The sequence below is a fragment of the Anomalospiza imberbis genome, chromosome W (assembly GCF_031753505.1).
Source record: "Anomalospiza imberbis isolate Cuckoo-Finch-1a 21T00152 chromosome W, ASM3175350v1, whole genome shotgun sequence".
Classification (NCBI taxonomy): domain Eukaryota; kingdom Metazoa; phylum Chordata; class Aves; order Passeriformes; family Viduidae; genus Anomalospiza; species Anomalospiza imberbis.
This window is the reverse complement of record NC_089720.1, coordinates 1,757,241-1,784,255: the sequence shown is the minus strand read 5'-3', so window position 1 is coordinate 1,784,255 and position 27,015 is coordinate 1,757,241. Positions and strand designations below refer to the sequence as shown.

The 27,015-nt window shown below is 43.7% G+C and overlaps 1 protein-coding gene and 1 non-coding gene across 8 annotated transcripts in view; both read right to left on the bottom strand.

Moving 5' to 3' along the window:
- Positions 1-27,015, bottom strand: part of LOC137464306 (ubiquitin-associated protein 2-like) — a 116,914-nt gene that overhangs the window by 5,732 nt on the left and 84,167 nt on the right. For 4 of the 7 annotated variants that reach the window (XM_068175593.1, XM_068175595.1, XM_068175596.1 and 1 more), the window contains 5 exons: positions 15,798-15,865; positions 13,223-13,421; positions 12,061-12,265; positions 2,621-2,892; positions 1,365-1,528 (listed from right to left, as the gene is read on the bottom strand). In XM_068175593.1, the coding sequence (XP_068031694.1) occupies positions 1,365-1,528; positions 2,621-2,892; positions 12,061-12,265; positions 13,223-13,421; positions 15,798-15,865 (908 nt within the window). The remainder of the gene's footprint in view (positions 1-1,364; positions 1,529-2,620; positions 2,893-12,060; positions 12,266-13,222; positions 13,422-15,797; positions 15,866-27,015) is intronic. The other 3 variants (XM_068175597.1, XM_068175600.1, XM_068175599.1) reach the window with 2 other exon arrangements.
- LOC137464329 (small nucleolar RNA SNORD121A) lies at positions 1,837-1,919 on the bottom strand. The gene has a single exon (XR_010994191.1). It is a non-coding gene; the product is annotated as a small nucleolar RNA SNORD121A (small nucleolar RNA).

Sequence of the window (27,015 nt, the reverse complement as noted above, 5' to 3'; positions counted from 1 at the left end):
CAACAGAATTCTGTCATTAAAGTAGCAGTCTAATAGAACTATGCAAAGAGGAAAAATACTTTAAAATATGCAGGATTGTTTTACTTTCTAAACAGCTTGCTTTTTTTTTTTTGTTTACAGAACTAGAAATTAATGTGAAAGTTCATTTTTAATAATATTTCTGATTTAACTTTGGGAAAGTTCTTACTGAAGCCAATTTTTGAATGAATAAGGAAGAAAAAAAGGGTTACTAGTATGTTGGCATTTATCATCATTTATCATTGGCCATTTTAGTATTTCAGTAAGAGGTTCTGCATAATGAAAGACCGGCTATTTTTCTCATCCCATAGAAGCATCAGATTTGTAATCTGGTGCCAATCTACTAATACACATTATATGGCCCAAAGGTCATCTCTCCTGGACCAAAAAGCAGAAAAAAAAATTGCGTTGTGAGGAACAAACCCTCAAACAAATTTGAAAATCAGGAAAATTAAACATAAAATAGCAATTTTATAAAGGGTAGCTTAATTATAAGGTTATATACATTCATGTCATCTCCAGCTTCATACTGACCCATCCAGGGAGATTTTGATTGTAATTAGAAAATAAATTTCTTCTTTAAGATGTCATCCACAGAAAAGACTTCACAGAATCAATTAGGTTGAAAAAGACCTCTGAGATCATTGAGTCCAACCTATAACCAAATACCACCTTGTCAACCAGACCTTGGCACTAAGTGCCATATCCAGTCTTTCCTTAAACACCTGCAAGGATGGTGACTCTACCACCATCTGGGGCAGCCCATTCCAGTGTCTAATCACCCTTTCTGGGAAGAAATTCCTCCTAATGTCCAACCTGAACCTCCCCTGTCACAGCTTAAGACTGTGTCCTCTTGCCCTGTCCCTTGTTCCCTGGGAGCAGAGCCCAACCCCCAAGTGGTTCCACCCTCCTGTCAGGGAGTTGTAGAGAGTGAGAAGGTCCCCCCTGATCCTCCTTTTCTCCAGGCTAAACATCCCCAGCTCCCTCAGCTGCTCCTCATAGGACATGTACTCCAGACACTTCACCAGTTTTGTTGCCCTTCTCTGTACTCACTCCAGCACCTCAATGTCCTTCCTGAATTGAGGGGCCCAGAACTGGACACAGGACTCAAGGCTTGACCTCACCAGTGCCAAGTACACGGGAAGAATCATTTCCCTGGCCCTGCTGGCCACATTATTGCTGATACAGGCCAGGATACCTTTGACCTTCTTGGCCATCTGGGCAAATGTTCGCTGTACATGTCATCATATTTCTCCCGCTCATTACATGGCAATTGTGCCTTGACGTTTTTGGCACAAACTTGACCCCTTAAAGAAGACATGCAAGAATGCAGGAGGGGAACTCACATATACTTGACAGATTTTGAGTACAAGCTATTGTTGGTTGCCTGGCTGGTATTCTCACTGCTTGAAGTTGATCCAAATTCTGTGAGCATAGGCTCTGATCCAAACTGAACATTTAATCCTATCACATCTGCTGATCCAGGCATCTCCACTGCAGAGGCAGGAATCTTAAAGGAGGAAAAAACCCAACATAATTCCCTTGCATGCACTATCTGTATTAAAGATATAAGTAACTGACAGTCTTATCCCTTAACTACAGGCTTCTTCAGCTACTGGCTCAGCCTTTGCTGCTAACTAGATCTGTGACAACCCCACACTTTACATAAATTAACTACAATATTGGAACCTGAAATTAATTCATTGATTCTGTGCCCTGATCTGGAGCTGAAAGAGTATGCCATACTATTCTACAATATCAAAGTGTCATCTGTGATCATCCCCGTCAGCCAATATTCATCTTGTGGCTACTAAGTCAATCCAAAAATCATATAGTAATAGTCATTTTCCACACAGAACAATTAGATATGTGCTTGCAAAAGACATCACTGTATTTTGAACCTAAAACCTATTCAGCTTTGAATTTCCTGCTTTACAAACAAGAAACAGACCATGGTCTTTGCTCTCCTTCTCCCTAGAAACTTAGATATAGAATTATTAAGGTTGGAAAAGACCCTTAAGATCAACTCCTACCATTAATCTAAGTCCACAATGAAACCATGTCTCTAAGCACCACATCTACATGTTTTTTAATACCTCCAAAGAATGGTGACTCAACCACCTTCCTGGGCAGCCTGTTCCAATGCTTGACAACCCTTTCCGTAAATAAATTTTTCCTAATATCCTGTCTAAACCTCCCTGGACGCAATTTGCGGCCATTTCCTCTTGTCTTGTCAATTGTTACCTGAAAGAAGAGACAGACCCCCACCTGGCTCCATCCTCCTGTCAGTTGTAGAGAGGGAGAAGGTCCCCCTGAGCCTCCTTTTCTCCAGGCTAAGCCCCCCCAGCTCCCTCAGCTGCTCCTCACAGGACTTGTGCTCCAGCCCCTTCACCAGCTTCATTACCCTTCTCTGGACTTGCTTCAGAGCCTCAATATCCTTCCTGAATTGAGGGGCCCAGAACTAGACACAGGACTCGAGGTGTGGCCTCACCAGTGCCAAGTACAGAGGGAAAATTGCTTCCCTGATCCTGCTGGCCATACTATTGCTGATACAAGCTTTTGTATGCTTATATGTTTACTATGGACAAACTCGATTACTCACCTTGGATGCTGGAGTTATCCTCCGTTTTGGTGGTTTTATCTGCTTCTGCTGGGTTTGGTGGGCAGTCACTTCTGGGTTATCCATAGATATAGTGGGGAGCTGTAACATTTTGCTAACAGCGGTAGAGGTGTCTACTGGTAATGGCTTGTGGAGTTTTACCTGGGAGAAGGACTGCAGCCCAGGAGGAGGAACAGGGGCTGTCTGTGTTTGTTGTTGCTGTTGCTGGGTCAGATGGATTAGAACTGGGGATGGTTGAGGCTGTGATTTCAAGTCTGGTCAGTGTTGGGAAAAAGAAACATCAAAATTAAAGTATCGAACTCTGCTCTTCATGCTTCTACCCTTTATGAAACAATTTGGGTGACCTGACACACTGGACAGCTATGATTTTATAGAGCATGCAAGTCTTTTTCAGACATCACACAAGTTTCATACTGAACATTACCACTGTAATAATAAAGCTAACACTTGATATTCACTACTTTAAACAAAAACAGCTGTGGGCAAGCATTATTTAGAATCATTGAAATGTTTAGGTTGGAAAAGACCTCTAAGATCGAGTCCTACCACTAACCCAGCACTGCCAAATCCAACACTAAACCATGTCCCTAAGCACCACATCTACACAGCTTTTAAAATACCTCCAGGGATGGTGACTCCACCACTTCCCTGGACAGCTTGATAACACTGTCCGTGAAGTAATTTTCCCTAATATCCAATCTAAACTTTCCCTGGCACAACTGTTTCTTCTTGTCTTGTCATATGTTACCTGGGAGAAGAAACTGATTCACATGTTGCTACAACCTCCTTTCAGTTAGCTGTAGAGAACAATAAGGTCCCCCCTGAGCCTCCTTTTCTCCAGGTTAAACACCTCCAGACCCCTCAGCAGCTCCTCATAGGATTTCTTCATTGCACTTCTCTGGACACACTCCACCACCTCAATATCTTTCTTGTAGTGAGAGGCCAAAAATTCAACACAGGATTCGAGCTGTGGCCTTACCAGTGCCCAGTACAAGGGAATGATCACTGCCCTGGTCCTGCTGGCCACACTATTGCTGATACAGGCCAGGATGCCATCAGCCTTCTTGGCCACCTGGGCACACACTGGCACATGTTCAGTTGGCTGTTGACCAGCACCCCCAGGTCCTTTTCTGCTAGGCCACTTTCCAGCCACTTTGCCCCAGCCTGTAGCACTGCAGGGGGTTAGTATAGGTACGCAGTTTGTGGTAGTTGGGAATGGGGCTGCTGCCGAGCTTCATCCCTAATGGGCTACAACTGAAAAGCAGGTGAACAGTATTGAAAGCAATGAGACATGGGATGCCGAGGTGTACTGACCAATCATGAAAGGGAACAGAAAGCACACAGGTGCAATGCATGAACAATGAGGGGTATAAAAGGTTGGGCTAAAGAACACAAAGGGTAGATGCTTGCAGCCTTCTGAAGTGATATGATGTTACTCTGTATGGGGATACTCTGTGTATTGTGGCCATCTCAACTGCGGCATGTGCTGTGGCATATGCTGCGACAGGTTGGTGTGACCTGGCACTTGGCCTTGTTGAACTTAATACCATTGGCCTCAACCCATTAATCCAGCCTGTCCAGAGCCCTCTGCAGAACCTTCCTACCCTCGAGCAGATCAACACTCCCACCCAACTTGGTGTTCTCTGCAAATTTATAGACCTAGCCAACAGTATACCCATTCAAGCCATGAGCAGCCAGTTTCTCCAGGAGAATGTTGCGGGTGACAGTGTCAAAGGCTTTACTGAACTCCAGGCAGACAACATCCACAGCCTTTGCCTCATCCACTAGGCAGGTTGCCCTGTCATAGAAGAAGATCAGGTTGGTCAAGCAGGACCTGCCTTTCCTAAACCCATACTGGCTGAGCCTGATCCCTTGGTTGTTCTGTAGGTGCCATGTGATGGCACTCAAGGTGATCTGGTCAATTACCTTCCCTGGAAACGAGGTTGGCTGACAGGCCTGTAGTTCCCCAGATCCTACTTCCAACCCTTCTTGTGGATGGGCATCACATTTGCTAAACTCCAGTCTTCTGGGACCTCCTTGGTTAGCCAGGACTGGTGATAAATGATTGAAAGTGGCTTGGTGAGCACTTCTGTCAGCTCCCTCAGTACCCTTGGGTGGAGCCCATCCAGCCCCAAGGACTTGTGTGTGTCTAAGTGGTGTAGCAGGTTATTGACCATTTCCCCTTGGATTATGGGGGCATCATTCTGCTACCTGTCTCCATCTTCCAGCTCAGGGGGCTGGGCACCCAGAGAACAAACTGGTCTTGTTATAAAAGAGTGAAGCAAAGAAGGCATTGAGTACCTCAGCCTTTTCCTCATCCTTTGTCACTATGCTTTCCCACACACACAATTAAGGATATTCTCCTTGTCCTGCCTTTTGCTGCTGATATATTTATAGAAACATTTTTATTGTCTTTTATGGCAGTAGCCAGATTAAGTTCTAGCTGGGCTTTGGCCCTTCTAATTTTTTCCCAACATCCTTGTATGCCTTGCAAGTTGCCTGCCCCTTCTTCCAAGGATGACAGACACTTTTTTCCTCCCCAAGTTCCAGCCAAAGGTCTCTGTTTAACCAGGCTGGTCTTCTCCATCAGCTAGTCTTCTGGCACATGAAGACTGCCTACACCTTTAGAATTTCCTTCTTGAAGAATGTCCAACCTTTCTGGGCTCCTTTGCCGTTCAGGACTGCCTCCCAAGGGACTCCATTAACCAGTCTTCTAAACAGGCCAAAGTCTGCCCTCTGGAAGTCCAACATAGCAGTTCTGCTGACCCTTATCCTCGCTCCTCCAAGAACCCAAAACTCTATCATTTTGTGATCACTGTGCCAAAGATAGCCTCTGACCACCACATCACCCACCAGTCCTCTGTTCACAAACAGCAGGTCCAGCAGAGCACCTCCCCTGGTTGGCTCAGCAGCTGTGTCAGGAAGTTCTCTTCCACACACTCCAGGAACCTCCTAGACTGTTTTTTCTCCACTGTGTTATATTTCCAGTACACATCTGGTAAGTTGACATCCTGGACAAGAACAAAGACTAGTGATAGTGAGACTTCTCCCTGTTGCTTATAAAATATGTCATCTGCCTCTTCATCCTGGTTGGGTGGTCTATAACAGACTCACACCTGGATATCTGCCCTGTTGGCCTTCCCTTGGATTCCTCCCTATGAACCCTCAACTGTATAATTTCCATCATTAAGCTCCAGGCAATCAAGACACTCTCCATAACATACAGGGCTACCCCACTGCCTCTCCTTCCTTGCCTGTCACTTCTGAAGAGTTTATAGCCATCCACTGCAGCTTTCCAGTTGTGTGAATCATACCACCATGTTTCCATGATGGCAGCTATGTCATAATTTTCCTGCTGCACCATGGCTTCCGGATCCTCCTGTTGTCCATGCTGCGTGTGTTGGTGTAGATGCACTTCATTTGGGCTATTGATCCTGCTGCCTTTTTGGGGGGAGAAGAAGCTCCAATTCCTGTGTGACCATTCTCAGGCACTTCTGGGATTTCTAACAAACCAATAATCCTTGTGTCTTTGCTGCCTCATGGATCTCCATCTGATGTCATTTAGGTTTTGCCTTTTTTTCTTTTATAGGTTCTCTGTATTCTTCACACATATATTTGTATCTCTGTAGTCTGTTTTATTAGTGACTAGTTTTCCCAGTACTTTTCCATGGCCTTTCCTTAGGCAGAAAGACAAAACAAATTCCACAACTCCAAGCCCAGGGAGGTACAAGGCTCCATGCTGTCTTGGTTCTTCCTGGGAACCAAGGCCAAGAACAACTCCTTGAGATACATTCTCACGGACAAAGTACAACTAGTGCTGAAGGGGGGGCTCCAGAGAAGGGGCTTGACCTGGGGGGGAATTGCATCACCACTTGTCCTCCTAACTGGTGCTTTTTATCAATTATGCTAATTTCCTAAAACATATAAAAATGTACTCACCTCTGCAGGGGGTGGGCTTTTGTGGACATCTTCCCATAACTGCCTCTGAAGGCCTTCAAATAAAGATCCCCTTTTATATTACCTCCTTACTAAAATTATCTCGAGTTTCATTTCCAGGTTGGGCAAAAGGCAGCACATCCCCTACCTCCACTGAGATGGCAGACCTAAGGACCTCACTGGCACAGTGTCCCTCAAACACTGGTGTGCTGCCCAAAGGCTTCTCTCTAGTGAGCATGGGTTTATCCCCTTCCCTCTTCAAATCTAATTTAAAGCTCTCTCAACAATCCTTGCTAACTCCTGTGCAAAGATCCTTTTCCCTTTTTGAGACAGGTGGACCCCGTCTGTTGTCAGCAGGCCTGGTTTGTGTAAACTCACCCATGATCACAACGAAACAAAATTCTGCTGGTGACATCAGGCTCGGCGCCAGGTATTGATCTGCTGGCTTTTCCTATTTCTTCCCTCATCATTCCCTGCAACTGGAAGGACAGAGAACACTTCTTGTGCTTCGGATCCCTTAACCAGTCACCTCAAGACCCTGAAGTTTCTCTTGATTGCCCTCGGACTTCTTGTTGCAACTTCATCACTGCCTACCTGAAAAAGCAATAATCCGAGTGTCGTGCCAGCATAGAAAGCTTTCTCTTCACATCTTTTACCTGGGCCCCAGAGAGGCAGCAGACTTCTTAAAGAAGTGGGTCTGGTCTGCATGTGAAGCCTTCTGTTCCCTTCAGAAGGGCCTCTCCTATGACAATAACCTGTCTTTTTTTCTTTATGGAAGCAGTTTTGACACAGGGTATAGGCTGACTTAACCTTGGTGACATCTCCATGCTAGATGAACCACTGTGCTCATTATTGTTCAGCTCCACTTGCAGAGCCTCATACCTATTATGCCAGGGCACCTGGGGAGGTGGGGTAGTCACAGATGAGATATACCTGCTGCATTGGGTAGGAACTTGTCACCATTACCCCTTATCCTTTAAGTCACCATGTTAAGCCAAGAAGAAAGAAGATAGGGGATCTTCCCTGTCATGTGCCTTGTCTGACTGGTGGCCCTGTCCCAGGAAAGGTAGGGTTTGGTTCCAGTAGCCTCTCTCTTGCACTCCCTGATGCTCCTCAACCTACTCACTTCCTCCAGAGTTCTGTCACTAAGCAGAGGAATTCCTCTAGTTGGGCACACCTCCCACAGGTGTGTTCACTACTGCTGTCCAATACTGGTATAAGGGCAGGGCACACCCTGCAGCCTGACACATGGGTGGCAGCATGTTCCCACCAGAGCTCTGTTTAGGTAGCTGTTCCAGTCATGGTGTGCGCAGAGCTTAGAGAGGTTGGCTGTGGCTGTCTGCCAAGTGAATATGATTGCTCCCTGATTGAGCTGGCAGGGCCTCCTGCACAACCTGCTGTACCACTACCTGTCTTAAGCACCACAGGGGGAGGTCACCATTACTCCTGGCCCTACCCATGCCTCGTAAGTCACTCTCATGCAAGCTCATGGCTCCTGATGGGCCTCTGTCTTGCTTTGAAAAGACAAGTGTCTGCTAAGGAAAGCAGAAGCCTCCCTTCAAATTAAAAATGTAAACCCCCTCTCTCCGAATTATTATAATTTTGAAATTATGGGCCTCTCAGGCAAAGATATGGGAGTAGGAATAACAGTTCTTTATTAGGAAAAAAAGAAAAAAAAAAGAAAGAAAAATGCAGTAATACTAAACAACATTGACAGAGTCAGAATACGACCTGACACCTTGTTGGTCAGGTTGTTGGTAGCAGTCCGATTAAATGGTGGCTGCAGTCCTCCTGGAGTGACAAATGTGGTTCTGTTGAAGCAGTGATCCTGTAGAAGGGTGTAGTTTTCTTCTGAAGGTCCAGTGCTGGTGTAGATGGGCCTGGACTTCCTCTGGGAATCCAGTGGAGAAGAAAGCTGCTCCTCTGGGAATCCAGTGGGAAAAGGCTGCTTGTGGTGTTCCAATTCTCAGATTATATCCATCAATGCTTGGCTCCTCCTCCTGGGCGGAGCATCTCACAATGGGATGATGTAATTTTATCAGTCATGCAGTGACACTCAATGGCCCATTAACAGAAGATATCTTACCAGAGGGAGAATTGGTCATGGAAAAGATAAAGAAAACTGCCCCACTTGGTTTTAACAGGTGGCCCAATTAACAGAAGATAACTGTCCCACCTCTAACAGATGGCAATAGAATACACGCCCCCAGCCACATCTTGAAACCGAAGACAGTCTTGATGCTCTCCTTGGGTTTCCCCAGTTCAGGACACCATCACCAACCACTTCCCATAGATGCCCTGCTCTGCTGCAAAATGCATCTGCACCTGAGCTGCTTGCCTTGGCTTTCTTAAAAAATATAAAAGCAAACCTATTTGTACAGTGATGTAACATTATCATACATTAGGCCCCAAAAAATGTTTTTGATTTTTTTAGTCAAACACTGCAAGTTTTATGGCAATTAATTGTGACAATAAAATGTGATTACTTCTGAGGGGGTCTAGAGTTGCAACTTATTGGTATTATGCATTAGGATTCCCCTTCCCCTACAAAAGAAAAAATTTTCAACAGAAATAGGAAGTCATCTACCATCTCAATATGGCTGAAAGTCAAGAGACACTGGATGTTGGCAGGTTTTTTCCCAAGACTTCCCCTTTGATATTTTCAGACACTGAAAGTATCTCAGAGCACTGGTCAACAACTGTAAGAGATGCACGCATTTGCAGTGTGAAAGTTTTTTTATCCAGTTGAAGTGTATTAGAAAGCAACTTAAAATGTACATAAACATTTTCTCAGAATTTCTGCATGTCAAAGATTATAACTGCTACCAAATTGGCTGCTTATCTGTCTAGAAACCTACACTCACACAGCAGAGAGATACAAGAGCTATCACTCTTCATAGTGAGAATATTGCTAGGAAGTACACTGTAAAACCAAGTTTGTGTCATTTTTGCGGTTTCTACTAATTTTACTCAATTAAATGAAAAATACATACAATTATGAATATAAAAAAATGGGTAACCTGCATCATTTTCAGCACACATAAACTTTACACTGGGAAGGAATGCTGAGATGTAATGCACATTATGAAGAAATTATGTAGTACTCATTCAAAATTCATGCAATGATGAGAAGAGAAAAAATTGGGGAAAAAGACAAAATATGATACAACCTAGAAGCAGCATAGGCACACTGAAAATAGGTATTTTCCAGGATTTGTTGAGAAAAAAAGTGTACTGTTTTTGGCTGGGTGTCATGGTTTGACAAGGAAGTGAATTTTCTCAGGAAGTTGGGGTCAAACCAATCAGTGTTCAGGTTTGGATATTGGCACCTGGAGTGACCACTGAAGGCATTGGACGCACCTCTGAGAACACAGGGGGTTAAAAGCAGAGAACTCCCAGGGGAACCCTCTCTTAGGTTCCGGTCAGAGTGCAGTGCAGAGTTCCCCCGCCCAGCCTGTGGCTGGGTGGGGGAGGGGAAGCCATGCAGCCTGGGAGAGGTAGGCCCAGGGTGTGAAGGGACTGGAACCAGGCTGGCCCCTGTGGACGGAAGGGTGGAGAAAAACTGAGATGCCTTTGTTTCCCCCCCCCCCCCCCCCCCCCCTTCCCGAAGGAAAGAGACAGAGAGCCTGAAGGCACCTGGAAATTTGCCAGCAGAGGAGAAAGTGAAGCAGAGTGGGGGGGGGAAGGTGCCCAGCCGTGGGAGTTGGAGTTCTGGGCAGCTGAAATTTCAGCCGTCCTGGGAGCCCGAGACTTTTAACCCCTTCTTGGACAGTGAAAGCTTTGCAAAATGCTACTCCTCCTCGATTTGAAAAAGAAAAGAGAGTCTGGGACCTGAGATGTTAGAAGAAGAAATCCTAGATGGGAGGAGATGATGGAGTGGCTTTTGGCTGGACTTTCTTGTATAGCCATAGACTGAACCAATTTCTCCTGCAACAGACACTGCATTTTTAGGGGGATGCAATGGTTGGAGCCAAGAGAGTGACCTGCTGCAGTGATGAGGAGGGTGTTGTGGTGCCCTCTGTCTTCAGGAAGAAGATTTCTGTTCTTGAGACCCTCGGCCCCAGGGGAGGAGAAAATGGGGGGGGACTGTTGTCCCGAAAATGAGAAACTGAACTGTTGTTCTTTTGGTCCTTGGCAAAGCATCCTTAAAGGAGCCCTATGAGCAGTCTCGGTCCATGCATGGTGGTGAGAGCACTGTGACATGGAAAGGAGGGTGTCACAATGGCAGATTTTCTCCGGGTGGTGCCATGTGTGACATGGAAACACAGGAGGTCGAAGCTGTGTTTCCTCGAGGGGTCTATGGTGCAAAAGAGACTCCTCTCTCCCTTGATGGACTGAGCATTGATTATCTGAAGGGTGGTAACTTGATTGAGGGTCCAAGTTGTGTCTCACTGTGGTTTGTTGGAGTTTGGGTGGGGGGAGGAGGAATGTTTTGGAAAGTTTTCATTCTAGATTCAGTGTGTGTCTTTTATCATAGTAGTAGCTTAATAAAGTTCTTTCCTTTGTTTTTAAGCTTGAGCCTGCTCTGCTCTGTTCCTGATTGCATGTCACAGCACTCATTTGGGGAAGGTGTATTTTCATGGGGACACTGGCAAACCATGACACTTGGGTAGAGTTAATTTTCTTCCCAGTGGCTGGTATGGGGCTATGCTTTGGATTTGTGCTGAACACAGGGTTGATAATATAGAGGTGTTTTTGTTATTGCTGAGCTTACACAGAGTCAAGGCATTTTCTGCTCCTTGTACGGCCACGCTGGGGAAGAGGCTAGGGGTGTATGGGAGGTTGGGAAGAGACAGTTGGGACAGGTGACCCAAACTGACCCAAGGGATATTCCAGACCATGAGACATCATGCTCAGTATATAAGATGGGGGAAGAAGGAGAAGGAGGAGGACCTTTGGAGTGATGGCATTTGTCTTCACAAGTCACCATTACACATGATGGAGCCCGGATTTCCTGGAGATGGCTGAACAGCTGCCTGCCCATGAGAAGGGGTGAACAAATTCCTTAGTTTGCTTTGCTTGAGTGTGTGGCTTTTGCTTTCCCTATTAAACTGTCTTTATCGCAACCCATGAGTTTTCTCACTTTTACCCTTGCAGTTGTCTCCCCAGTCCCACTGGTAGGAAAGGGAGTGAGCAGCTGCACAGGGCTTGGTTGCTGGTTAGGGTTAAACCACGACACAAAGTCACAACAAAATTCAACTTAAATATTCAAGCATATTAAATCAAAGATGTCATTACATGAAAGTTCAAGAACCTCTAAAGATTGAATGACATTTATAGATAGACTTAAGCCTCTCAAAACCTAGTTTGTGATATACTTATAATGTCTATTACCAGCAACTAAGTGTAATACAATGCTGTAACCAATTATATAATTAGGATTATGTTTTTTTACAAAAGCTTTTCATTTAAGGCCATTTTAAACTGCTACTGGCATTAAGACATCTTATAGGCTAACAGAGAGAAAGCTATATCAAAGCACTTACCAAACTGACTAAGAACTGAAGCCTGGGTAATGGGGGGGTTTTGATCCCAGGATAATGTGGTAGTGGTAGTAAAACTATTATTGTTTTGTTGAGAGGTAAACTGACCCAAACCTGGAGATTTCAATTGGTCCAAGATTTGGGATCCAATAGAGTTTGTCAGTTTAGGAGACCCAGGTTCTCGAAAGCCAGGACAAAGAACTGCAGACTACCAAGAGACAAAAAAAAACAAAGAAAAAAAAAGGGGGAGTGGAGTTGAGTATTTAATAAATAATTTGAACATAACCATAGGGTCAATGCCTACAGCTGCTATTTGGCAGCAACCAAAACCTCTTCAGTCCTAGATTACTAATAAATCACAGAATTGTTAGGGTTGGAAGGGACCTCTGGAGATCATCCAGTCCAACTCCTTGCCAAGGCAGGGTCACTCAGATCAGGTGACACAGAAGCAGGTCCAGGTAGGTTTTGAACATCTTCAGAGAGGGAGACTCTACATCCTCCCTGGGCAGCTGTTGTAGTGCTTTGCCATCCTCAGTGTAAAGAAGTTCTTCCTCATGTTGAGGCGTCACTTCTTGTGCTTTAGTTTATGACCAATAACAAAATCAGCAGTTGGAGCATATGACCAGACCCTCTCTGGTTATCACTGATATAACTTCATCACTGACTACAACAATACTGATTTACTTTAATCCATGCATCTTAAAATAGCATGCATTTACTAATAGGTGCATTTATTCTGTGAAAATCAGTTTAAGTTCCCAATTTCAAGCTCTCACTATTGACTCAGAAAAAATCAGGTTTCCACAAAAAGCAGTCAGATATGTGTTTGCAAATAACAAATCAAAGTTTTCTGGCATAGAGCTCTTCACTATAAGCAAGTGATTTCATCCTAAATCAGCATGCAGTAAAACATCCACTCTCTACTCAAAAATTAATACAAGTACTTCATGTGAAGTGAGAAACAACTACTTGGCAAAACCAGAAAAAAAGTAAACTTTATTTTGTGTGTGTGAATGGAAGGAATGAAATTAAGAATTCCTTCAACATTTCCAACCTGAATTTTATAAATACCGAACCATCTCATTAAATGGCCAGTACTAGAAAAGTTACTTAACCTGAAATATTTACTCATTAGGAATATTTAGAAAGCATAAGATATTTTTACCAGACTTTGAGGAGAATAAGAGTCTACAGCACTGGAGCTGCCCGTTCCTGATGCCATCTGGGTGCTATGCTGAGAATTTGTGAAGACTAGGGCTTGGCCAAAGGTCTGTTGCTCGGGAGCCTCAAATGAGTTGCCTTCTGTCTCTTGGGTAAGGGTCACAGGCTTTTCAGGCTTTTGAAGCAGTGTTACCAAATCAGTGCTGTAAGACAAAGTAAAGTTTGGCTGGAATAAACACAATGATTAGATTGTGCTGAAACTGAAGAAAGCATGAATACTAAAGCTGCCATATGTCCTGGCTAGTAAGATAAGCATATATTCTATTTGCCATCTGTTGGAGGTGGGCAGTTTTCTTATCTCTTCCAAGAATAATGTCTCCCTCCGGGAAGATATCTTCTGTTAATGGGCCATTGAATCACTCACTGCATGACTGATGGGGTTACATCATCCCATTGTGAGATGCTCCACCCTGAGGGAGGAGCCAAGCATCCCTACCTGCATAAAATCAGCATTTTTTGGGACATGAACGCAGCATCTTTGCTGGATTACCAGAGGAAGACCAGGCCCATCTACTCTATCACCAGACCTTCAGAAAAAACTACACCCTTCTACAGGACCACCGCTTCAGCAGCATTTCATCTGCCACTCCAGGAGGAGCAGCCACCATTTAACTGGACTATCACCAACACCCTGACTCCTCAGGGTGTCAGGTTTCTGACTCTATCAGTAGTTTTGTTTGTACAAATTACTTTTTTAAAATTTTGTTTTTTTCCTAGTAAAGAACTGTTATTCCCATTCCCATATCTTTGCCTGAGAGCTTTTTTATTTTGAAATGGTGGTAATTCGGAGGGAGGGGGTTTACCTTTTCCATTTCACGGGAGACTCTTGCCTTCCTTCACAGACTCCTGTCTTTTCAAACCAAGACGTCATACCAGCAACAGAATTATTCTGCTAGCTGAAACTTACCACTACAGCTAGAATATAAATTCTTTGGTCTCATTTAAAACATTATCAAATGTATATCATCATGTATCACATAAATAACCTATATGATTAATATAACCAACTAACTGGAGACAAGTCATAAAAGATACATTGTGTTTAAGCCGATCCCTTCTGCCAACTCTTTATATATATATTGATACTCCACATTCTCTGTATAACACAAAGAGCAAGGGATCAAAGTCCTACCTCTGTATGGGGTAGGTATACAGACAGTTAAGAATTAAGTCACATGCAGCAATTGCATATGTGATGGTATGGAAGTCACAAGAGCAGTGGAAATATAAGCTATGTTTCTTAGATAGTAGGCACATATCCAAAATTACCATACATACCTGAGCAGGATGAGAAATGTGACTTTTCTTACATTTAACATGGCCTACTAACACTTACACATTTAACACAGGTTTATCCAAAGAAAGGCAAAGCTTTCAGACAATAAAATAAATCTACTCAAAAAATTGACTTAAGTTTATCCTAAATATACCACAGGCTTGGGCTGAAGAGCTGCTTCCAGCACTTTGATTAGCATAGATTTTTTAATGTCCAAGCCTTTCTTATGGCAAGTAAAAAACCAAACAAACAACCAAAACAAAAAAAACACAAACCACAAAACAATTCACCAGAACTTGAGCTGATGAACTAAAATATTTTCTAAGATAAATTGAGGGACATCCACTGGAAGAATATTTGCATTAAAACAACGAACATGTGAGCATATCACAGAATAGTTAGGTTTCAAAGGGACCTGTGGAGATCATCTAGCCCAACCTTCCTGCCATATCACCTTTAAGAAGGAAAGGAATGGAATATACACTGTAAGCCAACTGACACCATGCCTCCTCCATGTCACGCCCATATTATAATGAAAATTTTGCTGCAGTCTGAAGTATAGCAGTACAGCTGTATCAGGATGCTTGGGACCATTAAGCCATCTAGTTTTCAGATCTCATGCTATCCAACTACACAAGTCTTCATCATACAACCTTAACCTGCTCTCTGAGGCTAATGCAGGCAGCTGATTCCACATAATTGGCCAGGCCAGGCATTTGGTGAAGACAAAGACAAGCAAAGGCAGCAACTGCCATATTTTTCATTCTCTAGCTGAACTCTATATCATCAGTTAAGGCAAATAATTGTGATGGCAAGGTAATTTTCCTGGTAAGCAACACAAGCTTTTCTGTCAACATATTTGTCAAAGCACTAAATTCTGAACACTTTCTACATCTACAAGGGCAGGGTTTTCATTTTCTGGACAGCAAAGCCAGAGCTTCCTTTTCAACAACAGCAGCACAGTTTTCTTACCAGCTATTTTTGTTCCTGCTAGTAAGCAGTCTTTGTGCAGAAGTCAGTATTATGTTCATGGATTTGCTAAGTTTGGCTCCACTTCTGTAGTAAATAATAGGTAACACAGGAACCCACGAAAGCAAGACTTTCACAATTTTGAAACTAGCTTGACCAATCTCTGGCCAAGGCTGCCCTGTGTTTTAGTCAACATTTTATATGTGCAAGCTAGCATTGCTTCAACAAGCAGAAAGTTTTTAAGGTATAGAGAAACTATGGAAGAAGATCTTACCTTTGCCTAGGAGTCACATGATTCTCAGCTGGAACAGAGGAAGCAGTGAAGACTTTTGTTTCAGAAAGCTGAAAAAATGTGTAGGGGGGAGAGTTATTTTAATCATACACATGCTCACACCAGTACTGTGACATCTTCATAAATTCCATCTTGGTCGCACACTTTTAAGATAAAAGTAAAGTCAAACTATCATTACAACCAGTTATGCTGCAGCTGTGCTTAAAAAGACAAAAACATGCAGTCGAACTTCAGCAAAGTTTTCTCCACAGAATTAAGTACCAATTTAATTAAAGTGTTAGGAAATTTGATCTACTGAACACTGAATGGTATACTAATGTAACTACAACAGTTTGGGAAATAGTTTAACTAAAAACTATACCAGTAGAAAGTAATTAATGTGACAGCTGGTATATCATCAGTGTGTGGACATAATTTAGGACTCCATAGAGCAGCTCTGATAAATCTCGTTGCAGAAGTCTAACACATTGCACTGTTCCCACTCATTTCATGTATCGCTGTTTTACATTTTAGCTCACATCATTAGTGGAAGCAGGTTTGCACTCAGGTATGTACAATACCTGTACAATACGTGCAAACCAGAATAAGTGTTAAGCTACTATAGGTTTGGTTTAACAAGGTAGAGATATGACTGTATAATGGTTATATTTTAAATTAAATTTGCACAAAATCACCCTTAACTACTTTGGTGTAGCTCTGTATTTAGATTTAAGAATAACTGACTGTCACGGTTTGACACTGGCGCGATGCCAGCGCCCCCATGAAAATGTACTTTTCTAAATAACTGCTGTGAGATGTGATCAGGAACAGAGCAGAGCAGAGCAGGCCCAAGCTTAATAACAAAAAAAAGAAGAACTTTATTAAACTACTGCTACTATAAAAACTACAAACACTAAATCCTGGATGAAGACTTTCCAAAACCCCCCTCCTCCCCCCACCTAATTTCCAAACAAACTCAACAGTGAGACACCACCCGGGATTTTGATCAAGTTGCCACCCTTCAGATAATCAAATACTCAATCTTTCAAGGGAGACAGGAGTCTCTCCTGTGCCACAGACCCCCCAGGAAACACAACTGCCACCCTTGTGTTTCCATGTCACACATGGCACCACCCGGAGAAAATCTGCCATGGTGACACTCTCCTTTCCATGTCACAGTGCTCTCACCACCGTGCATGGACAGACTGCTCATAGGGCTCCTTTAAGGATGCTTTGCCATGGACCAAAAGAGACAACAGTTCAGTTTCTCATCTTGGGACTACAGTCCCCCCCATTTTCCCCTGGGGCTGAGGGTCCAAGAATCACAGAATCACAGAATAATGAGGTTGGAAGAGACCTCTAAGATCATCAAGTCCAACCTATGCCCTAACACCTCAACTAGACTATAGCACCAAGTGCCATGTCCAGTCTTTTTTTTAAACACATCCAGAGATGCTGATTCTACCACCTCCCTGGGAAGACAATTCCAGTGCTTTATTATTCTTTCAGTGAAAATTTTTTTCCTAATATCTAACCTATACCTTCCCTGACGTAGCTTGAGACTGTGTCCTCTTGTTCTGTCAGTGGCTGCCTGGTGGAAGAGACCGACCCCCACCTGTCTACAACCTCCCTTCAGGAAGTTGTAGAGAGCAATAAGGTCACCTCTAAGCCTCCTCTTCTCCAGGCTAAACAACCCCAGTTCCTTCAAACGTTCCTCATAGGGCTTGTGTTCCAAGCCCCTCACCAGCCTCGTTGCCCTCCTCTGGACACGCTCAAGCATCTCAATATCCTTCCTAAACTGAGGGGCCCAGAACTGGACACAGTACTCAAGATGTGGTCTCACCAGCACCGAGTACAGGGGAAGAATGACCTCCCTGCTCCTGCTGGTTACACAATTCCTAATGCAGGCCAGGATGCCGTTGGCCTTCTTAGCTACCAAGGCACACTGCTGGCTCATGTCCAACCGGCTGTCAACCAGCACCCCCAGGTCCCTTTCTGCCTGAACACTGTCCAGCCACACTGTCCCCAGCTTGTAACGCTGTAGGGGATTTTTGTGGCCAAAATGCAGAACTCGGCACTTAGACTTATTAAACTTCATACTGTTAGACTCTGCCCATCCATCCAACCGATCTAAGTCTCTCTGCAGAGCCCTCCTTCCTTCCAATAGATCAACACAAGCTCCCAGCTTAGTGTCGTCTGCAAATTTACTAATGAAGGACTCGATGCCCTCATCCATGTCATCTATAAAAATATTAAATAGAACTGGTCCCAGTACAGACCCCTGAGGGACACCACTGGTGACTGGCCGCCAGCTGGATGCAGCACCATTCACCACCACTCTCTGGGCCCGGCCATCCAGCCAGTTCCTAACCCAGCAAAGAGTGCTCCTGTCCAAGCCATGGGCTGCCAGCTTATCCAGGAGTATGCTGTGGGAGACAGTATCAAAGGCCTTGCTGAAGTCTAAATAGACAACATCCACAGCCTTTCCTGCATCTACCAGATGAGTTACCTGGTCATAGAAGGAGACCAGGTTGGTCAGACATGACCTACCCTTTGAAAACCCATGCTGACTGGGTCTGATACCCTGGCCATCTTGTAAGTGCTGTGTGATAGCACTCAGTATGAACTGTTCCATTATCTTACCTGGTACTGAGGTCAGGCTAACTGGTCTGTAATTACCAGGATCCTCCTTCCTACCTTTTTTGTAAACGGGTGTCACATTGGCCAGTTTCCAATCATCTGGAACCTCACCAGTGAGCCACGACTCCTGATAAATGATGGAGAGCGGCTTTGCAAGCTCATCTGCCAGCTCCCTCATCACCCTAGGGTGGATCCCATCTGGTCCCATTGATTTATAAATATCCAAGTGTCCTAGCAGTTCTCTGACTGCCTCCTCTTGGATAACAAGAGGACCATTCTGATCCCTGGCACCATCTACCAACCACTGAGGACAGTTGTCTTGAGGACAAGCTGTCTTGCCACTAAAGATTGAGGCAAAGAAAGCATTAAGCATTTCTGCCTTTTCTTCATCTTTAGTTACTAGCTTGCCTGCTCCATCCAATAAGGAACCGAGGTTGGTTATACCCTTCCTTTTACCATTAATATATTTGTAAAAACTTTTTTTATTATTTTTAACAGAAGTTGCCAAGTTAAGTTCAAAGTGAGCTTTGGCCTCCCTAATTTTTTTTCTACATGCCCTAGCAGCTCCCTTAAATACTTCCTGAGAAATCAGTCCCTCCTTAAAAAGATGATACATCTTTTTTTTATTTCTAAGTTCCTTCAAAACCTCATTGCTCATCCAGACTGGACGTTTGCCTCGTCTACTCATCTTTCGGCACACAGGGACAGTCTGTTCTTGTGCCCTCAAGATCTCTGCTTTGAAGCACACCCATCTCTCCTGGACTCCTTTGTTTTTAAGGGCTATTTCCCAAGGAATTCTCCGAATAAGTCTCTTAAATAGGCCAAAGTCTGCCCTCCGGAAGTCCAGTGTAGAGATCTTATTGATATTCCTCCTTATTTCACCAATTATCGAGAATTCTATAATTTCATGATCACTGTGCCCCAAGCGGCCTCCAACCTCCACATCACCTACCAGTCCATCTCTATTTGTGAACAGTAGGTCTAACATAGTCCCTCCCCTGGTGGGTTTGCCCACCAGTTGTGACAAAAAGTTATCCTCCACACATTCTAAAAACTTTCTAGATTGCTGTTTTTCTGCTGTATTAAGTTCCCAGCAGATGTCTGGTAGGTTGAAGTTACCTACAAGAACAAGGGCTGATGATCCTGAAACATTGTTCAGTTGTTTATAGAATAAGTTATCCACCTCTTCATCCTGGTTGGGTGGACGATAGCAGACTCCCAGTAGGATGTCAGCCTTGTTGGCCTTCCCCTTAATTTTTACCCATAGGGACTCAACTTCATCATCAATAGTCTCAATACCTGTGACATCCAAAACCCCCCTAATATAAAGGGCAACCCCTCCACCTCTTCTCCCTTTTCTGTCTCTTCTGAAGAGCTTGTAGCCATCCAGTGCAGTGCTCCAACTATGTGAGTCATCCCACCACGTTTCTGTGATGGCAACTACATCATAGTTCTGCTGATGCACCATGGCCTCCAGCTCTTCTTGTTTGTTACCCATGCTGCGTGCATTGGTGTACATGCATCTCAGCTGGGCTACTGATTTCTCCCCTAACACAGTCTTACCACCCTTGGGCCTGCTTCTAGACAGCCCAGCTGCATCCCCTTCCCCCTTCAAACCTAGTTTAAAGCCCTCTCAATAAGGTCTGCCAGTTCATGAGCTAAAAACCTCCTGCCCTTAACAGAGAGATGTATCCCATCTGATTACAGTAGAGCAGGTGCCATAAAGGTTGCTCCATGATCAAAGAATCCAAAATTTTGCCGATAGCACCAACCCTTGAGCCATTTGTTAATGATATGAGTTTTCCTATTCCTTTCATTATTTTTCTCTGCCACCAATGGGACTGAGCAGAACACTACCTGTACACCTGTCCTATCAACCACATGACCCAGTGCCCTAAACTCCCTTTTAATCACCTTGACACTCCTCTTTTCAATCTCATCACTGCCAGCCTGGAGTATCAGCAGTGGGTAATAATCAGAGGACCGAATCAGCCTAGGAAGTCTCTCAGTGATGTTTCGTACCTGGGCCCCAGGGAGGCAGCAGACCTCCCTGTGGGATGGGTCAGGTCGACATACGGGGCCCTCTGTCCCCCTCAGAAGGGAATCACCTACTACGATTACCCTTCTTTTTTTCTTGACATTAGAGGTGGTAATCGATTTTTTAGACAAGTCATAATTGGGAGGCTCACTGGGTAGATAATTTTCTTCTAAATCATCCATCTGGCTGTCTAGATCCAGGGCCTCATACCTATTCTGAAGTGGCACCTGGCTAGGGGATGGGGGTCAGGAGGGATTTTTTTTATTACCACCCCGAGCAGGGATCCATTTCCACTCCCCTTCATCTACCAGGTGCCCCTCTATTGCCTGAGAATGAGAGACATATGAGCCCTCTGACTCCTGGTGGGCCTCCCTTAAAGATGTAAGGGCTGAACTCCACCAGTCTATTTCCCTTTCACTATCCCTGATACTCCTTAATCTTTCAACTTCCTCCCTAAGCTCGGCCACTAGCGAAAGGAGGTCATTCACTTGTTCACACCGTAGGCAGGCCTCCTCCACAACACCCCCTGAAGCCACTGATAAGCTCAAACACTCCGGGCAGGAATGGGTCTGTACAGACACATCCTTTTTGGAGGGCTCTACTTGGTCACACACACTTGTACCAACCACAGATTTTGACCGGGTTAGAACCATGGCTTAGGAGAAAGCCCAAGATCAATCAACCAATAAAAACAATACTTCACCAAACTAGCAAGAACCTGCAGCCCTGCCTGTTTGCCCTGCCTGCGCGAACTGCTGCGCAAACTGCTGTGACCTGGTTTGCCTGCTCCTGTTCGCCGCGCTCCGGGTCGCCGCGCTCCCCAGAGGTCTCTTATAATGAGTCACTCTGGAACAAAGGAAGCTCCACCTCCTGTTCCTGAGTGGCTCACAATGCAAGCCCCTCACCTGCTCAGCGTTTTTATAATGAGTCACTCTGGAACAAAGGAAGCTCCACCTCCTGTTCCTGAGTGGCTCACAATGCAAGCCCCTCACCTGCTCAGCCTTTTTATAACGAGTCACTCTGGAACAAAGGAAGCTCCACCTCCTGTTCCTGAGTGGCTCACAATGCCAGAGGTCTTCTTCTCCTCTTCTTCTTCCTCAAAGACGGAGGGCTTCTCCACACCTTCTCCAACTCTCCTCTGTTCTCTCTACTCCTCTGCTGGTAATCACTGAAACAGGTCTCTTGGCACACCAACGCACCCCCCTAAGTGCAGCTTCTGTCAGGAGAATTTGGTTCAGTCTATGGCTAACAAGAAAAGTCCAGCTACAAGCCACTCCATCATCTCCTTCCAACTCAAGAATTTCTTCTTCTATCATCTCGGATCCCAGACTGTCTCTCTTCTACTTCAAATCAAGGAGGAGTAATATTTTACAAAGCCTTCATTTCCCAGGAAAGGGTTAAAAGTTCAGACTCCCTGGATGGCTGAAATCTCTGCCCAGCAGCCGATTCCCAAGGCCAAGGCTGGGCACCTTCCCCCCACTTCCTTCTCCTCCGCGCCAGCAAAGTTACAGGTGCCGTCCGGACTCTTTGTCTCAACCCTCTGGAGGGGGGGAATGACAAACACATCTCCGCTTCTCTCCACCCTTCCGTCCACAGGAGCTGGCTCGGTTCCAGTCCTTCTACCCCTCAGCTCACCTCGACCAGGCCTCATGGCTTCCCCTCCCCCACCCAGCCCCATGGCTGGGCAGGGGAGGTCTGCACAGCACCCTGACCGGAACCAAAGAGAGCGAGCTCTTGGGAGTTCCTGCTTTTAACCCCCTGTGTTCTCAGAGGCGTATCCCTATCTTCAGTGGTCACTTCAGGTGCCAATATCCAAACTTGACCACTGATTGGTTTGACCCAACTTCCTGAAAAAATCACTTCCATGTCAAACCACGACACTGACCTATTCAAATATGCAGAAAGAATCCCTCTAGAATGTGACATTTTAATGTGGCTCTTCCAGGAAATTATGCATTTTTAATTGCTAGCAGTCCAGTTTAAAGGACATCACCGATATGAAGTAATATCATCTGCCATCCCACAGGCAGCTCTACTGAAAGCACGTATGTCTCTGTACATAGTCATCTAGGATTCTTCTACAAAACATTTGATTTAAGTAGGATGTGGAAGGTCTGACTGGGAGCAAATCACTTACTACTCAGAGGCAAAGTTCAAATGTTTCATGTGCTCTCCCCTAGCACTACACTGGGTCATGAAAAAATTAGTACCACCACAATTCCTCCCCTCCATTTCCTTCCCTTCCTGCTAATACAACATATTTTAATACCATCTTTCTGGAACACAACTCTGTCCTGAGCATAATGCTGCCAGTCTGCAACTCTATGTACTGACCAAAACAAAGAAGGTTCAGCTCAAGCATATTTCCAATTTAAAAGGCTGTTTCTCTATTGCTCAGCTCTTTTCCCACCATACATGTTATTTTATAACAATGTGTACTGTACTTTCTGTGGTGTTATGAGACTCCTGCATTATACGGCACAAGGAGGTCAGCTAATGGCACAAGCAGCAGCTTATGGTTTGCAATCTCTTGGGTAAACAGCATATTCTTTGTAACGTCAAAAGTTTCTTATGCTCACAATACCCAGGATAAGGCAAACCATGGCCAAAACACTGATGAATACTGAAAACTAAGCAAATCGAGGAGCCTGGGGATGTTTGTTACAATGCAAAAGCATGCCTGACGTGAGAGAGGAAATGTTCTCTTCAAGTGAACCAGCATGCAAAATAGACATCTCCAACTACCAGCTTGGCTACACTGAAGTCTACACTACACCCTGCATCAAATTCACTGCCACAAGCTCCAAACACCTAATTCAAAAGTCTGCTGGGATTACAGCATTTGTCCAAACACATACTTTGTGCAGCAGCAGCTGAAAAGCTTTATTACACAGATGTATTTAGTATTTCTTAGAAGTAATATCAGCTCCTAACAAAGTTATTTACGCTCACTGTAAACTGCACTCACAAATCTTTCACTGAGGCTCTGGCATTTTCCCAGGACTGAATGAACAGCTGTGAACCATTTGCAAGCAGTGGCCCCACAAGGGTATTTCCTCCATCTGTAGTGAAATGTCTGTGCTTTTAATCTCCTGTTTCTATGATAAAAATCATTCTCCAATCACCAGACATAGAATATATTTAACAACTAAGCTACCACGTCCTATGGACAGTTGATAAGTGAGGACCACAAGAAAATATACTCTGGTATACTCATAAACATTCAACAGCAACAAATCAGAAATAACAAAACCTGATTAGTGTTTTGACATGATGTACTGAAGTTAAAGAAATTAAAACAAGTTCTTGTGCTGCTTCCTGGTAAAGGAAACACTCCCACTAATTTGTTTTAAAGTGTTGCCATTGTTTCAAATAAAAATCAAAACTACCAATATGATATAAAAAATGTTTGCCTTCAACCACTTTCCAGCAATTAGTATGTATTCTATTTCTTCCCTTCTGATAGTTTCTGTAGTCAAACTTAATTTTATTTAGCCAGAAGAATATAATTGCAATTTTAAGAGGAAAACCCAGAGCCATCTATAGTACCTCAATATTTGTCTGGTCCTTCATTGTCCATACAACTTCCGATTTTCTCTGCAAAGAATTTCCTCTATTTAACAGCATACTGACAACATACTAGTGGCAGAAGCTCTCTGGCCACAGAGAGCAACACACAACTTTCCCAGGCATTGTCCTGGGGAAGGCTGTGAGAAGATCAGAGAAAAGAATGATAAACAATTCTTATCTTCACTTGCTGCACCTGTTTTTGTGAACATGTGGAATGTGTTATGGAGATTTGTTTAACAAAGGGTGGTTTCTTAATTGGCCAGTGGTGATGGTGTTTAGATTGAAGGACCAATTGGGTACACCTGTGTCGTGACTGTCTGTAAGGACGATGGGTTTCTTAATAAGTATAGTATAATAAAGTGATAGATAAGCCTTCTGAGAATCATGGAGTCAATGCTAATTATTACCTGGCTGGGGGCCTGCGACGACATATACTTGCTCAATACTCACTACTAAAGATAATTACCACTCCTGTCTAGTAATTAAATCACAGAAATCAAACTGTTCTCAGGTCAAACAACATGAAATTTCACTCACCTGCACCTAACTTGTACTTGACTAGGGAACACCACATTTAAACAAAAATATTCTTCAAAAAAACACCTGGTCTTTACCTGCAGACAGCAAATACATCAGCTTCCTTGGTTGTTTCAATCATTAGTCATGCTGCTAGAATTGTTTATAATACATTTAAATGCATGGATTCATTTTCCAGCCACAGGTTCACATTATGCCATTTTCTGCTAGACTAAAACAAGAACCAATTATATGCTAATAAAGTAACCTTTTCAGTTTCAGTAAACTAAAAATCTCACTCTCAAACACCAATACTATCAGTAAATATTTTCATCTATTTTCCACATGTTTTGTTTTGTAAAAGCAATGAATAATTGGATGCAGTATTTCAGAATCAAGATCAGGAGAGTCCACATACTGAAATATAAATCAAAAATGTTTAAGAGACATGGAAGAGTGCCTAAAGGCAAAAAGACTACAGTAGGGTTTTTCTTTTTGCCACAGCAACACCTCTTTAGGAGACCATGCTGAGCTGTTCTTTTTTCATCATCCGCTACAATGCTGAAAATTTTTCAGTTGCTGCTTTCCAGTCAGCAGCTCTTTGTTCTGGAGGTGTGCCTTTATTCCTATTAAAAAAAAAAGGACACTTGGCTATATTAAAGTATTTTTCATTTGCGAATGGGTCAAGTCTAGCAATGCTTCAGATTTCTGTATGACTGGCTTACTTTTAATGGCCATTCAAAAAAATTTTTTATTTCTCACAAATATTATTCAGCAGTGATCTTATTACTTTCAAATAATTGATAAAGACACTAGATGGCATCTGGCCTGGGACTGGATTACTTTATAGCACTCCTAGAAATGCCCTCCTGCAAAAGATTTATTGGCTAAAATTTTCATGGCAGCTTTCAATCCACCTAATGTGTTTCATGATAGCATGTAATTATATGTTCTGGTTTGAAAACAAAACCAGTGAGACACTCCCAGTCAGAAATACAATTTATTAGGAAAAGTGAAGAAGAAAACAAAATACATGCAATAATACAAAAGAAAAACCACTGACAGTGTCAGAATACAGCCTGACACCCTTTTTGGTCAGGCTGTTGGTAGCTGTCCAAATTGAAATGGCTGCAGTCCTTCTGGAAATCCAGCAGAAAAGCCTGAGTCTGGTGTCCCCAAAACCCAGATTATATCCAGTTAGGAATGCTTGGCTTCTCCCTCTGGGCGAAGCAACTCACAATGGGATGCTGCAACTTTTATCAGTCATGCAGTGACATTCAGTAGCCCATTATCAGCAGATGTTTCCCCGGCAGGAGAATTGGTTGTGAAAGGGGTAAGGAAAACTGCTCACTTAACAGAAGACAACTGCCATACAGATGGCAAATGGAATACATCTTGTCTTGCAATGTGGGACATATTTAGAACAAAAAATGTGGATCAAATCTCTTAAAAGGACATACTCTATCTTTGCAGTTAATTTGAAATTTACTTAAAGATCAATATCAGGTTTATTTGAAGTGGATCTATTTTCATACAACTACACTGAATGACACAAGGTGCATTCTTATGCTTCCTTTTTTTTTTTTTTTTTAATCAAATGAATACATTTTACTATATTTTTTTCCCCAGGGATGTTTTGGGCTAATTTGCCTGCAATTCACTATTTAATTCACTCTTTCTGAACATCAGCACATTAATAACTTTCTGCTAGGTTACAGGGACTTTTCCAGCACAACAAAATGAACAAAAATTAAGAACAGGCTAGAGATTTCATTTGCTGTTCCTTCAAGATTCATGCACAAATTACTTGGGTTTGACTGGGTGTCCTAGGTTGACTGTATGATGCTTTTACCACAAATCATCTGTTCTGTTTATGCTGAATAATAAGTTTTGCACCTTTAAGACTTGTTCCAGGAGTGAAGGGGGGGAGAAGAAGTGCGGAGTTTGTTTCCAGAAACTGCACTCACTCCTCCACATTCCTCCTCCTGGACTGTGTTGTCTGCGGACGGACAGACAGCAAGACAGAGTTCTCCTTTGCTTTTTAGTTAGTTTTAGCTAGCTGAGGCAAAGAAGTTCCCTGGACTGTGGCTTTTTCTTTTCTTTGGACCTGCTCAAACCTGCTCTGGACTGAACACCAAGAAGAGCACCAGCAGCTCGCACCTGTGGCTCAGCGGCCTGGGCCTGGGCCACAGCATTTCCAGCGCCGGAGGGACTGATAAGAGACTGAGTGAGCCAAGCTGCAGCCTGGGGGGGGGGGGTTTTCTGAGTTTGTCCCTCTTTTGGAGCAGCAAGAAGTTTCATTGTTTAATATTGTTTAGGCTTTCTTGCTTAATAAACAGTTTTTTCCACTTTTCTCCAAGGAAGTATTTTTCCCAAACCAGTTGGGGGGAGGGGCCAATTGAATCTGCCTTCTAGAGGAACCCCATTGGGGGTTCTCTCCCAAATTTGCCCTGAACC